General features: G+C 36.8%; 1 protein-coding gene across 6 annotated transcripts in view; it reads left to right on the top strand.

Moving 5' to 3' along the window:
* Positions 1-12,541, top strand: part of OGFOD3 (2-oxoglutarate and iron dependent oxygenase domain containing 3) — a 238,297-nt gene that overhangs the window by 95,720 nt on the left and 130,036 nt on the right. The window contains exon 9 of one of the 6 annotated variants that reach the window (XM_074265031.1): positions 9,762-10,637. The exons of the other annotated variants lie outside the window; for them this stretch is intronic. Within the exon in view, the coding sequence (XP_074121132.1) occupies positions 9,762-9,802 (41 nt within the window). The 3' untranslated portion in view covers positions 9,803-10,637. Of the gene's footprint in view, positions 1-9,761; positions 10,638-12,541 lie in introns of those variants that run through there. 6 annotated transcript variants of the gene reach the window in all.

Genomic DNA, 12,541 nt, shown 5'->3' with positions numbered 1-12,541 from the left:
ATCTAGCCTTCCAGTGATTAGCTATAGAGGGCCAGAACTCTGGAGAAATATACTTGAAACAAGGATACTTACAACAAGGTGTTAACTCAGTGGAATTGATGAAATGATAGTTCTTTAGTATACATATACTTTGTACTTACCATGGTGATGTAATGGTTCTCTAGTTCACACATATTCAGTATCCTGTAATGATGTAATTATAATAGGATACTTAAGGGCTGAGACAACTAGAAATGAGACATTCCATCTTTGATCATCCTCTTGATGGCTCTTCTGCCTCTTGCACTACTCCACTAAGATCAAGACTGTGATAGATACTGTTATGGGCCAGAACTCTGAACTTGAAACAAGGATGCTTACAAGGTACTAAGTGGAATTGATAGGAGTCTCAACCAGGTTGATGGAGATTCACAGAGCTAGAGAAGACAAGAGAACTGGAGGCTGAAGCCCAAGCCCTTGGACTCAAACAGATTCATCCCATCTTACACTACTTTGGTGGCAGGGCTATCCTCCTTAGCTTCTCCACTGAAACCAAGACTCCAGAAAGCCTCTAAGAAAGCTAACTGGGGATTTGGACTTTAACCCCTGGCTACTCTTATGGTGATTAATGAATTGAAAGGAAGGCTGCCCCCAAAGACCCCCGCCCCCCCCCCCCCCCAGGGAGACTGAACCAAAGAGACTCGTGAAGGAGACAATAAAGACTTTAGACTCTATTACTATCCTCTTGGTGACTATCCTGCTGAGACCATCCGGAGGACCTTCAGGAAGCTAGCCTGGACATTACAATTAGTCTGAATTAATTCCTTTAAATATCGACTAATTTAATCTCCTTGCTATCCAGCTAATGAAATTGCCCAGCAAGTGTCTTTAGGGAAAATCAAGGAAGCTAGGACAATGACCCTCGATCAAAGATTGATAACAATACTGTGAAGTAGGAGGTGGGGAGCTGATAGGGTGTAAAATGTAAGAAGATTGAAAAGGTAAGAGAAGGGCAAATTATTAAGGATTTTGAACACAAAGCATGATTTTATTTTTGATTCTAAAGATGATAGGGAACCACTGGAGTTTATTTATTATTAAAGTTTATACTTTAGAAAGATCACTTTGACAACTGAGTAAAGGATGGACTCTAAGAGGGAGAATTTTTGGTAATAGCTCAACCAGCTAGCTTCTATTCCTGTTGCAATAGTCTATGTAAGAGTTGATGAGGACCTTCCATAGGGTGGTGGCAGTGTTAGTGGAGAATAGGGGGAATATTTGAGGGATATTATGAAGGTAAAATGAACAAGTTTTTGCAAAAGATTCAGTATGGAAGGTTGAACTGAGAGAGAAACTAGGAAGGAGCTATAAGGTTTACCAAACTTTTAAAATGTTTCTAAATCCAATACAAAAAAAACAAACAAACAAACAAACAAAAAAAAACCCTTCTCTTTAAGAAAAATAACAAAAGGAGTGGCTTCTGGGGAAAAAAACAAAAACAAACAACAATAACAAAAGGTACAATAGAGCGATATTACCCGGGCTATGAATTGGCCTAGCCACTTTGGAAAGCAATTTAGAACAAAGTCCAGAAAGTTATAAAACTATACATGCTCTTTGATTCAACTATATTGCTATTAGGCCAATGACACAAGGAAAGCAAAGAAACAGGAAAAGGATCTGTATATATGTATATATGTATATATGTATGGATAAACAAATTACTACATACAACTATAAATGGGATATTAATGGGACATTGGAATTGATAAAATAGTTTCTGAGATAACTAGAAGACAAGAACTGATGAAGAGTGACATGAGCAGAATTAAAAGTCCAGTTTGTACAATGATAACAGACCAAAGCAACTTTAGTCTCTGATCACAACGATAATGAAGAAAGACAGACACTCCTCTATTTCCCCCCCCCCCCAATCTTTCTGCATTTTAAGGCCATCCCCTCCTTTACAAGAGGTGACTGGCATATTTCATCTTTGGTGTTCTGGATACTTTGGGACATTGCTGATGTGGAAATTTGTTTTGCCAAAATCTACAAGTTTTTTATTTTTAGTTTCTAAAAAAAATTACTTTTAAATAAAACTGAGTGGTAAATCAGGAATAATTAGGGGGATAGTTAAAATACTTAATTTTATGTATGTATATATGTGATATATATAACTAAAATTTTTTTTTAAATATAAATTTTTAAATAGATCCTTTTTTTGGATAATAAACAAGAAGCAATATTAGCTTGTCTGTTTGCATACTACAAGTTTTTCAAGACATTTGTCTTATACATAATTACATTTCTTCAGAAAACCAGTGTGTCCTCCACATGAAAATGTTTAATTAAGCTGACAGGACTTGTATATGCCCTACATTTACAAAAGGGGGATTTTATTGGGAAAGGGATGTTGGGGAAGTACTTGGGTAGGTGGGTGGGTGGGAATTGTAATGATGAAAAAAAAAAAGGCATCCATTGAATATTTAAAAATACACAAAAGAGAAGTCCAGAATGTGTTAAAGTTCAACAGGACAGTATTAGTATTGAATTTTATTTTATTTATGTCAAAGAAGGAATTTATTTACACTAAGAAGATAGCTTCTTAAGACAGATTTCTTAGTGGGTAGTAAAGTCCTATCAGGTCTAATGCAAAAATGGGTTTACACTGAGAAGAAAATATCTTCATCTGTGCGTGTAAGGGTCTGGAGAGGATACTGGCACATCACAATCAGGAAGTACAAAGGCCTTGAAGCCTGAGATTCCCATATGTGATTTCTGTGAACAAAGTGGACCACCTTGTGAGCAGAAGCTCTGATAGCATTGAGGTTGCATCATCAACAAGAAGCATCTCCTTCTCTAATTGGCTGGACCGGTGATCTCATACACTATATAAGCTGTGGGGAGGAGTAGGTGGAGTTCAAGGGAGTTCACTAGGAGTCAGCAGGAGGTCAGTAAGAATACAGGAGAGGGCAGGATATGAACACATGGAATAAAGATCTTGAGCTTGTTTCCAGCTGTCCTTGGGTGCTCTGTTGAACATGAGAATCACTGCTTGGAGACCTCTGATTGGGGTAAGATTGGTAAAGAACCATTGTACAAGACAATGGTCAGAGATTTCTGAAGGCCTGGGAATTAGGCATGACTGGTAACCATAATCTCTGGATGGGAGGTTACAAATGGCAGCCAATGTGGGGTAAGGTTATCAGGCCCTGTAATTGGGAAGGTTCAGCAGCCCTGTCTAGATGGGAAAACTGAGAAGCATTAAGGATCTGGGTCAAAGTTTACCCATGATCATGCCCCAAGGACATAGCTGTGCATGCAAGTCAAGTAAATAAGTTAAAGAGCCAGAAAGATGATTGTCTAACAGAGATCACCTCTTGTTATGAGCCAGAACTCTGTACTTAAAACAAGGATTCTTACAAGGTGTTAAATCAGTGGAATTGATAATACAATGGTTATTTAGTTTAGCATGGTGATTAATAGTTATCTAGTTCAATACATGTACTTAGTACTTAATATAGTTCCACAAGATCCATACCTATGATAATGTATTTATCATAGAGTATATGACAGTAAGCAGGTACTCAGAGACAGATCCATTCCACAGTCCACCTTTGTGGTGGCAGGAGGCTGAAGCACCAACTCTGACTCAGAGTCAGATTCATTTCATCTCACACTACTATTGTGGCTGGCCTCCTGCCCTTCCCCCATTGAGACAAAGGCGAGTCTGAAGGGCTCTCCAGAAAGCTACCCAGCCCCAGGCAAGGAGACAATAAAGATTTTGGACTTTTGCACCTGGCTACTCTTATAGTGATTACTGAACTGAAACGAAGGCTGGTCCAGAGATCTTCAGAAAACCAACAAGAACATTACATTTTGGCATCTGAACATGGGACTAAGGACCTAAATCTGTGACCCAGAAATTAGGGTGAATACAAAAATAGACAAAAAGGAAACTTTGTTAAGGACTAAAGTAGTGTTTCAGTTGAAATGGGACAAATGGTTGGAAAGGAGACTTTTCCACCTCAAGGAAAATGTGTCAAAAGCATGGTTAGACTTGGATTCAGATCATTGAACTCCTTGAAACATGAAAATACACATCTCTTTAGTTCTCTAAGGAAAAAGAATTAGATCCAGAAGAGTGGAAATTAGTTAACTAAGTGAATATTATAATGATAATGGTCCTGATTTAATTCCTAAAAAAAAAATTGGCAAATTGGAGTTAATATACAAATCACCTTTGACCAACTAGCAGGTAAAGGTCAGTATGCAAACACTTCAGTATAGTTTATTTACCCTTTGATAGCATATTCCTTAAAAAATTAAGTTATTTATATAACTTAATACAACTGGCTTTAAGGAATTATATAAGTATTAGAATAAGAAAAAAGAAGAAAGAACAGGAAGGAGAGGATACTGACAAACTAGGTGAAAAGGATGAAGGATTAGAAAAGAATGGAGTTAAGTACAAAGCTGATAAAATTAAGGAGCGTGGTGCTTCACAGCAGGAGCCATTGGGGCATTCCTCATCCCCTGACCTATCCTCCTCAAATAATCCTTCATGGGTGGAGGGAGGAGCAGGCAGTAATACAATCAGCACCATCCGTGAAGCAGCTTTGTCCACCCCCTTTGACAAGATTGCAAAAGGCAAAAAAAGGACAGGATATATTTGATTTAATAGAAGCATATCCTGTGATTGAAGATTTTGTCTTCAGGTCAAGCCAGGAGAAGATACATTCCTTTTGATCTGAAAATTATCAACAATTTAAAAATTTAAAAAGGGGCTACATTGTCTTATATTCAGATGATATTAGAGAATTTGGCTTATGAAATTTTAACGCCTAGTGATTTGAAATCTATAGCAAGAATGATGAGGTTTAGAATTGGGGTACCCAAATGAAATTGAGGCCTAGTGGCACGTTCAGGGTACAGGGAGTCAAATAGAGCTCCCCTGTAACCCTTTTGGATTCGATGAAAGGAGAGGGAGTTAAATGAGGTGTAGTCCCCTGTAAATGAATTTACAGGTCCGAAAACCTAGATTGATAAAAGACATTTATTATGGGCTTTGGAAATAAGGTTAAAGTCTAGTTAATAAAAGGTGAAGGTAGAGATAAGAGGGCACCAGAAATATTATTCCAGTGGGCAGAGAGTCCTTAGTGCCAGGCATAAGACTGGCATGTTTCAACCCTCTGCAAAGAGAGGACTCCAGCTTGGCTCTTTTATAATGAGAGATTTAGCTAAAAGGACCTGTGGGTGGAGTCCCAAATTAGCTCCTCCCTGGGTTTCAGCAAGGGCTAGAATTTGCTTGGTGGGGGTTGGGAAATATGAGCAGATTATTAGCATGGGGGCTGGGACAGCCCCAAGTTGGCTCAGATCTGATGGGGGCTGGGAGAGGTGGGATCTCCTATTGGAATTCAAAGGAGTGCTTTTGACCAGGATTTGTGAATCAAAGGTCCTAGCTTCTTGAATTGATAATGCATCAGCTAGGAGGGGTTGGGAATCAGAAAGGAATAAATCAATCTGAAAGGACTAGTTTCTGAAAGGGACCACAACCCGCATCAAGGACGTGTTTAGAACATAGACAAAACTTCTTGTGGCTTTCAGAGTACAGTGAACTGTGTAGAATACAAGTCCAACAAAATAGGCAAATTGGAGTTAATATACAAATCACCTTTGGCCAATTAGCAGGTAAAGGTTAGTATGCAAACACTTTAGTACAGATTATTTACCTTTTGACAGCATATGAGCAAATTGCTACTGCTGTTATCAAAGCATGGGATACCCTCTCAGGAATGCAAGACAGGGAAACCTTCACAAAAATAGAGCAAGATCCCAATGAACCCTTTGCTTATTTTGTGGGATGTTTGTGAACATTTGTCATACAAATGACTGGAGAAAATTCAGCAATGGGAATAATAATCAAACAACTTCCTGAGGAAAATGCAGATGAGGCTTGTAGAATTATTCTGAGACTACACAAGGATGCTCCTTTAGAGGAGATCATAAGATGCTGTGCTACAGTGGGCATAAATGCCTTTTATACCCAGGTTATGATGCAGAACATGAGAAGACAGGGTCCCTTTTGGCAAGGGATTTCCAGAGAGACTCATCAATGCTTTCAATGTGGTAAAGTAGGGCATCTGAAATTCAATGTAGGCATAGAGAGAGAGTGATAAGACAGTTTGAGAGGACAAGATCCAAAACCCTGTGTCCAAAATGCAATAAGGGCTTCCACTGGGCCTCATAATGTGGATTGACTTAGGGAAATGAGAGGCAGGGCCCAGCTTCAAAACCTCAAACAAAAAATAGGTGGGGCATGATGGCAGCCAAGGTTACAGCCAGAGAGTCTTCTGTAGTTCTATTTCAGTATTCTGATATGATCAATCTGCAGAGAAATAATCATTTCTGAAGAGGGGCAGGGAGCTTACTCCCTAGTTCTGAGGCTTTTACTCTGTATTATGATTTTAAAGAAAAGTTCGGATTCGCTCTTATAAATGACGCTCTCAAGCTCAATTAAAAAATGAAAATAAAAAGTTTTAATCAAACAAGACAAGGTACAGACAATTTAGATTTACACAACAAAACAAATAGAAATAAGAACAACTGACAACATGACAATTATAGCAGATAGAGGAAGAGAATACATCACCAATTCAAGGGAACCTCAAAAACTCAAATGGCTGGGAGTCCCGTTTCAGCCTCACTCAACTTGAATTGTGTAAAGATTTTTCCAGGCGGAGCGTCCTCCCCACGGATGAGACTCAGTGGAGATGTAAGATTCTCAGTCTTATATCCCTCTCTTAAACAAAGAGGGCTTTCAGCCAAGAAGTCTGGCATGTATACATGTGTAGAAATTCGTGACCTTCTAGTGTTTTGACTTACTCCATATATTATCTTGACATATATAAAAATACGTGACCATCTGGTGTTTTGACCCATTCTATATTGTCTATACCTCAACGTATTTCCTTATCAATTGTATATGCTCAGGGAGGAAGCCAACCGCCCTAAGCATAGACATTCCCAGGAATGGCTAGTTCCTGGTATCTATTGTCAAGGACATATAGAGTTCATGGAATGGTCAAATTCCCATAATTTAGAAGCTCAGGCCTGTTAGATTTGAGTGAGCTTACAATTCTAATATGAAATTTTAATTTCTTATTCATACTCCCATGCCCATTAAGTACAGCTCAGCCAGAAAAAAATCAAGAAATGATCGAGGTGATTGAGCACATAGAACAAAAAATACAGGAGTTACAGGTTGAGTTAGAGAAAAAACAAAAAAAATCATATTATAGAGATGAATAAGAAATGCAAAAATTACAGATTGAGTTAGAGAAAAGACTAAAAGTTAAGTTACAGCAGCTAGAAAAGAAAGAACAAGAGTTCAGCCTACTGGCTGAGACAGAGAAGGAAAAAGAAGCAACTATACAGCAGTTAATAATGGGAGAACCAAGTGAATACAATGGGTTAAAAAATCCCACAAGTTTTAAAACTAGAGAATATTTTAACTTGAACAGCCAAACAAGGAAATATCAGGAAAAAAAGCAAGCAGAAAGTTGGTGACTATAACCTCAGAGAGTATAGCATGTGGGACATAGCTAAAGAAATCATTTTTTTAGCATTTTACTGATTTACTATGCCTGCTGCTGTTCCAGGGGATTTACAGGGAAGTGTGTAGAAAGCATAGTTAGGTTAATATAATGGCAAGATTTGATTTAACTTAGGGCAGATCATTGGACTCTTGGATACATTAGAATACATATCTCCTTGGTTCTCTAAGGAAGAAAAATTAGAACCAGATAAGTGGAAACTAGTGGGAGAGCAACTAATTGAATATTACAATAATAATGGTCCTGATTCAATTCCTAAGGAAACATTCTGTATATACAACATAATACAATTGGCTATAAGGAATCCCACAAGTTTTAAAATAAAGAAAAAAGAGCAGGAGGGGGATGGTACTGACAAAACAACTGAAAGGCATGGAGAATTATACAAGAACAGCAATGATAAACTTAAGGGGTGTGGCACTTGTCATTTTCACAGCTCTGTTATACCTAAGCAGGCACCATTAGGGCATTCCCCATCTCTTGACTGTCCTCTCTCAATTCCTCCCTCATGAATAGAGAGAGGAGGAGGAGGGGGAAGGGCAGCACCCTTCCCATCAGCACCACCCATATAGCAATTTTGTCTACTCCCTATGACATGGTTACAAAAGGCACTAATTAAAGCTAAAGAGAAAGGGAAAGATATATCTGATTTTGAAATAGAAGTATATAAATAATGCTGAATGTTGGAGAGGATGTGGGAAAACTGGGGCACTGATACATTGTTGGTGGAATTGTGAATACATCCAGCCATTCTGGAGAGTGATTTGGAACTATGCTCAAAAAGTTATCAAACTGTGCATATCTTTTGATCCAGTAGTAACACTACTTATATCCCAAAGAAATCTTTAAAAAGGGAAAGGGACCTGTATGTGCCAAAATGTTTATAGCAACCTTCTTTGTAATGGCCAGAAATTGGAAACTGAGGAGATCATTATATACTTCAAGAACAAGACTATATGATGATCAACAATGAGATGAATCAGTTCCATTTGTTCAATAATGAATAGAACCAGCTATACCCAGTGAAAGAACTCTGGGAATTGAGTGTGAACTGTTAGGATTATAAGGTAATGTAGTTGGTTCACACCTTTAAAGGACTAATTTATATCTTTAAAGAAGCTAGCTCATTGGTTCTTTAAGGAGTTCCCACAAGCCCATGGAGTACCCACAAGCCCATTCTCTAGGAGGCTATAAGGAGCCAACATTGAGTGGGGAGATCAGTTTGATTTAAGTTAAGGAGAGGATTTCCCGGGAGAACTTCAGGGAAGCTCGAGGAGATTCAGAGAGCCAAGATTCAGTGGATTCGCAAGTCCAGGAGATTCACAAGTCTAAAGGAAAAGCCTGCTCAAGGACTTCCAGGAGATTCACAACTAGGACTGAATTCTGGGAAACCCACAATCCCACACTCTTGGAGGCAGAGTCTTATTCATTCCCACGTCTACCTTCGTGCTGGCTGGAGGCTTTGGATTCAGAGTGAGCTAGGGACTGAAGCTGGTTGGAGATATTCTGACAAGAACTAAAGCCAAGACTGCCTCCAGAAGCTCCCCAAGAAAATCTGCCCCCAAGAGAATGATTACGATTTAGAGAAACAGAACATCACAGCGAACCATTTCATAGCATTTCCAATCCTTCTGTTTTTGTCCACTTGCATTTTTTATTTCCTCCACAGTTAATTGTACATTATTTCAAAGTCTGATTCTTCTTGTGCAGCAAAATAACTGTATGGATATGTATACATATATTGTAATTAACATATAGCTTAACATATTTAACACATATTGATCTACCTGCCATCTGGAGGAGAGGGTGGGGGGAAGAAAGGGAAAAAATGGAACAAAAGGTTTTGCAATTGTCAATGCTGAAAAATTACCTATGCATATATCTTATAAAGAAAAAGCTATTTAAAAAATAGAAGTATACCCTGTGATTGAAGATTTTGACTCTTCAGGTCAAGAAAAAAGAAAATACACTCCATTTAATCTGGAAATTACCAAAGATCTGAAAAAGGCTTGCACTCTTTATGGGTCTACAGCATTTTATGTTAAGATGTTATTAGAGAATGTGACTTTTTTTATTATAGCTTTTTATTGAAAAAAAATTATTGAAAAAACATAAGAGTAATTTTTCAACATTGACCCTTACAAAAACTTCTGTTTTTGTTTCCAGGTGTTTTTTCACTGGGTGCAGCTGGTTCTGATCATCATTGATCAATTGGAACTGATTTGGATCCTCTCATTGTTGAAGATAGCCACCTCCATCAGAATTGATCCTCATATAGTTTTGTTGAAGTATAGCATAGTATATAGTATGTATAGTAGTAGTATACAAACATAGTATGTATAGCAAGCATAGCATAGCATTGTTGAAGTATATAATGATGTCCTGATTCTGCTCATTTCATTTAGCATCAATTCGTGTAAGTCTCTTCAAGCCTCTCTGTATTCATACTGCTGGTTATTTCTTACAGAACAATAATATTCCATAGCATTCATATACCACAGTTTACTCAGCCATTCTCCAATTGATGGGCATCCATTCAATTTCCTGTTTTTAGCCACTACAAAAAGGGCTGCCACAAACATTTTTGCACATACAGGTACCTTTCCCTTCTTTAATATCTCTTTGGAATATAAGCCTAGTAGTAACACTGCTGGATCAAAGGGTATGCACAGCTTGATAACTTTTTGGGCATAGTTCCAAATTGCTCTCCAGAATGGTTGGATCCATTCACAACTCCACCAACAATGCATCAGTGTCCTAGTTTTCCCACATCCCCTCCAACATTCGTCACTATCTTTCCCTGTCATTCTAGCCAAAGTGACAGGTATGTAGTGGTATCTCAGAGTTGTCTTAATTTACATTTCTCTGATAGTGATTTGGAGCACCTTTTCATGTGGCTATAAATAGTTTCAATTTCTTCATCTGAAAATTGTTCATATCCTTTGACCATTTATCAATTGGAGAATGGTTTGATTTGTTATAAATTAGAGTAAATTCTCTATATATTCTGGAAATGAGGCCTTTTATCATAATCTTTAACTTTAAAAATGTTTATTGCTAGTTTATTGCTTCCCTTCTAATCTTGTCTGTATTAATTTTGTTTGTACAAAAGCTTTTTAACTTGATATAATCAAAATTTTCTATTTTGTAATCAATAATTATTTCTAGATCTTCTTTGGACACAAATTCCTTCCTCCTCCACAGGTCTGAGAGGTTAACTATCCTATGTTCTTCTAATTTATTTATAATCTCATTTCTTATGTCTACATCATGAACCCATTTTGATCTTATTTTGGGGTACATTATTTAGTGTGGGTCCATGCCTAGTTTCTGCCATACTAATTTCCAATTTTCCCAGCAGTTTTTGTCAAATAGTGAATTCTTATTCCAAATGGTAGGGTGTTTGGGTTTGTAAAACACTAGACTGCTATAGTTATTGACTATTTTGTCCTGTGAACCTAACCTATTTCACTGATCAACTAGTCTATTTCTTAGCCAATACCAAATGGTTTTGATGACTGCTACTTTATAATATAGTTTTAGATCTGGTTCAGCTAGGCCACCTTCATTTGATTTTTTTTTTTTTTCATTAGTTCCCTTGAAAGTCTCGACCTTTTGTTCTTCCAGATGAATTTTGTTTTTATTTTTTCTAGGTCATTTAACTAGTTTTTTGGGAGTCTGATTGGAATAGAACTAAATAAATAGATTAGTTTAGGTAGTATTCATCTTTATTATGTTTGCTTGGCCTATCCCAGAGCACTTAATATTTTTCCAATTGGTTAGATAAGACTTAATTTGTGTGGAAAGTGTTTTGTAGTTTTGCTCATATATTTCCTGATTTCCTTGGCACATAGATTCCCAAATATTTTATACTATTGGCAGTTATTTTAAATGGAATTTCTCTTTGTATTTCTTGCTGTTGGATTTTATCAGTGATGTATAAAAAATGCTGATGATTTATGTGGATTTATTTTATACCTGAGACTTTGCTAAATTTGTAGATTATTTCTAATAGCTTTTTAGTAGAATTTCTGGGATTCTCATATCATCTGCAAAGAGTGATAATTTGGTTTCCTCATTATCTACTCTAATTCCTTTAATCTCTTTTCCCACTCATTGCCAGAGCTAGCATTTCTAATACAATATTGAATAGTAATGGTGATAGTGGGCAAACTTGTTTCACTCCTGATTTTATTGGGAATTAGTTCCAGTTTATCTCCATTACATATGATGTTTAATGATCATTTTAAATAGATGCTACTGACTATTTTAAGGAAAAGTCCATTTATTCCTATACTCTCCAGTGTTTTTAATAGGAATGGGTGTGGGATTTTATCAAATGCTTTTTTTGCATCTATTGAGATGATCATATGGTTTTTGTTAATTTAGTTATTTGCATAGTCAATTATGTTAATAGTTTTCCTAATATTGAATCAGTCCTTCATTCCTGATGTAAATCCTACTTGATCATAATATATTATTCTGGGGATGATCTTTTTGCTAATATTTTATTTAAGATTTTTGCATCAATGTTCATTAGGGAAATTGGTCTACAATTTTCTTTTTCTATTTTTATCCTACCTGGTTTAGGTATCAGTACCGTGTCTGTGTCATAAAAGGAATTTGGTAGGACTCCTTCAATCCCTATTTTTTCAAATAGTTTACATAGCATTGGAGTTAATTGTTCTTTAAATGTTTGGTAGAATTTACATCGTGTCCTGGGGATTTTTCCTAGGGAGTTGAATAATAGCTTGTTCTATTTCTTTTTTCTAAAATGGGACTATTGAGATTATTTACTTCTTCCTCTGTTAATCTGGGCAAGCTATATTTTTGAAGGTATTCTTCCATTTCATTTAAGTTATCGAATTTATTGGCATAAAGTTGGGCAAAGTAACTCCTAATTATTGCTCTAACTTCCTCTTCATTAGTAGAAAGTTCTCCCTTTT

The sequence above is a fragment of the Sminthopsis crassicaudata genome, chromosome 4 (assembly GCF_048593235.1).
Source record: "Sminthopsis crassicaudata isolate SCR6 chromosome 4, ASM4859323v1, whole genome shotgun sequence".
NCBI classification, from domain to species: Eukaryota; Metazoa; Chordata; class Mammalia; order Dasyuromorphia; family Dasyuridae; genus Sminthopsis; species Sminthopsis crassicaudata.
The sequence above is the reverse complement of the archived record's forward strand: the minus strand, read 5'-3'. Positions and strand labels throughout refer to the sequence as shown.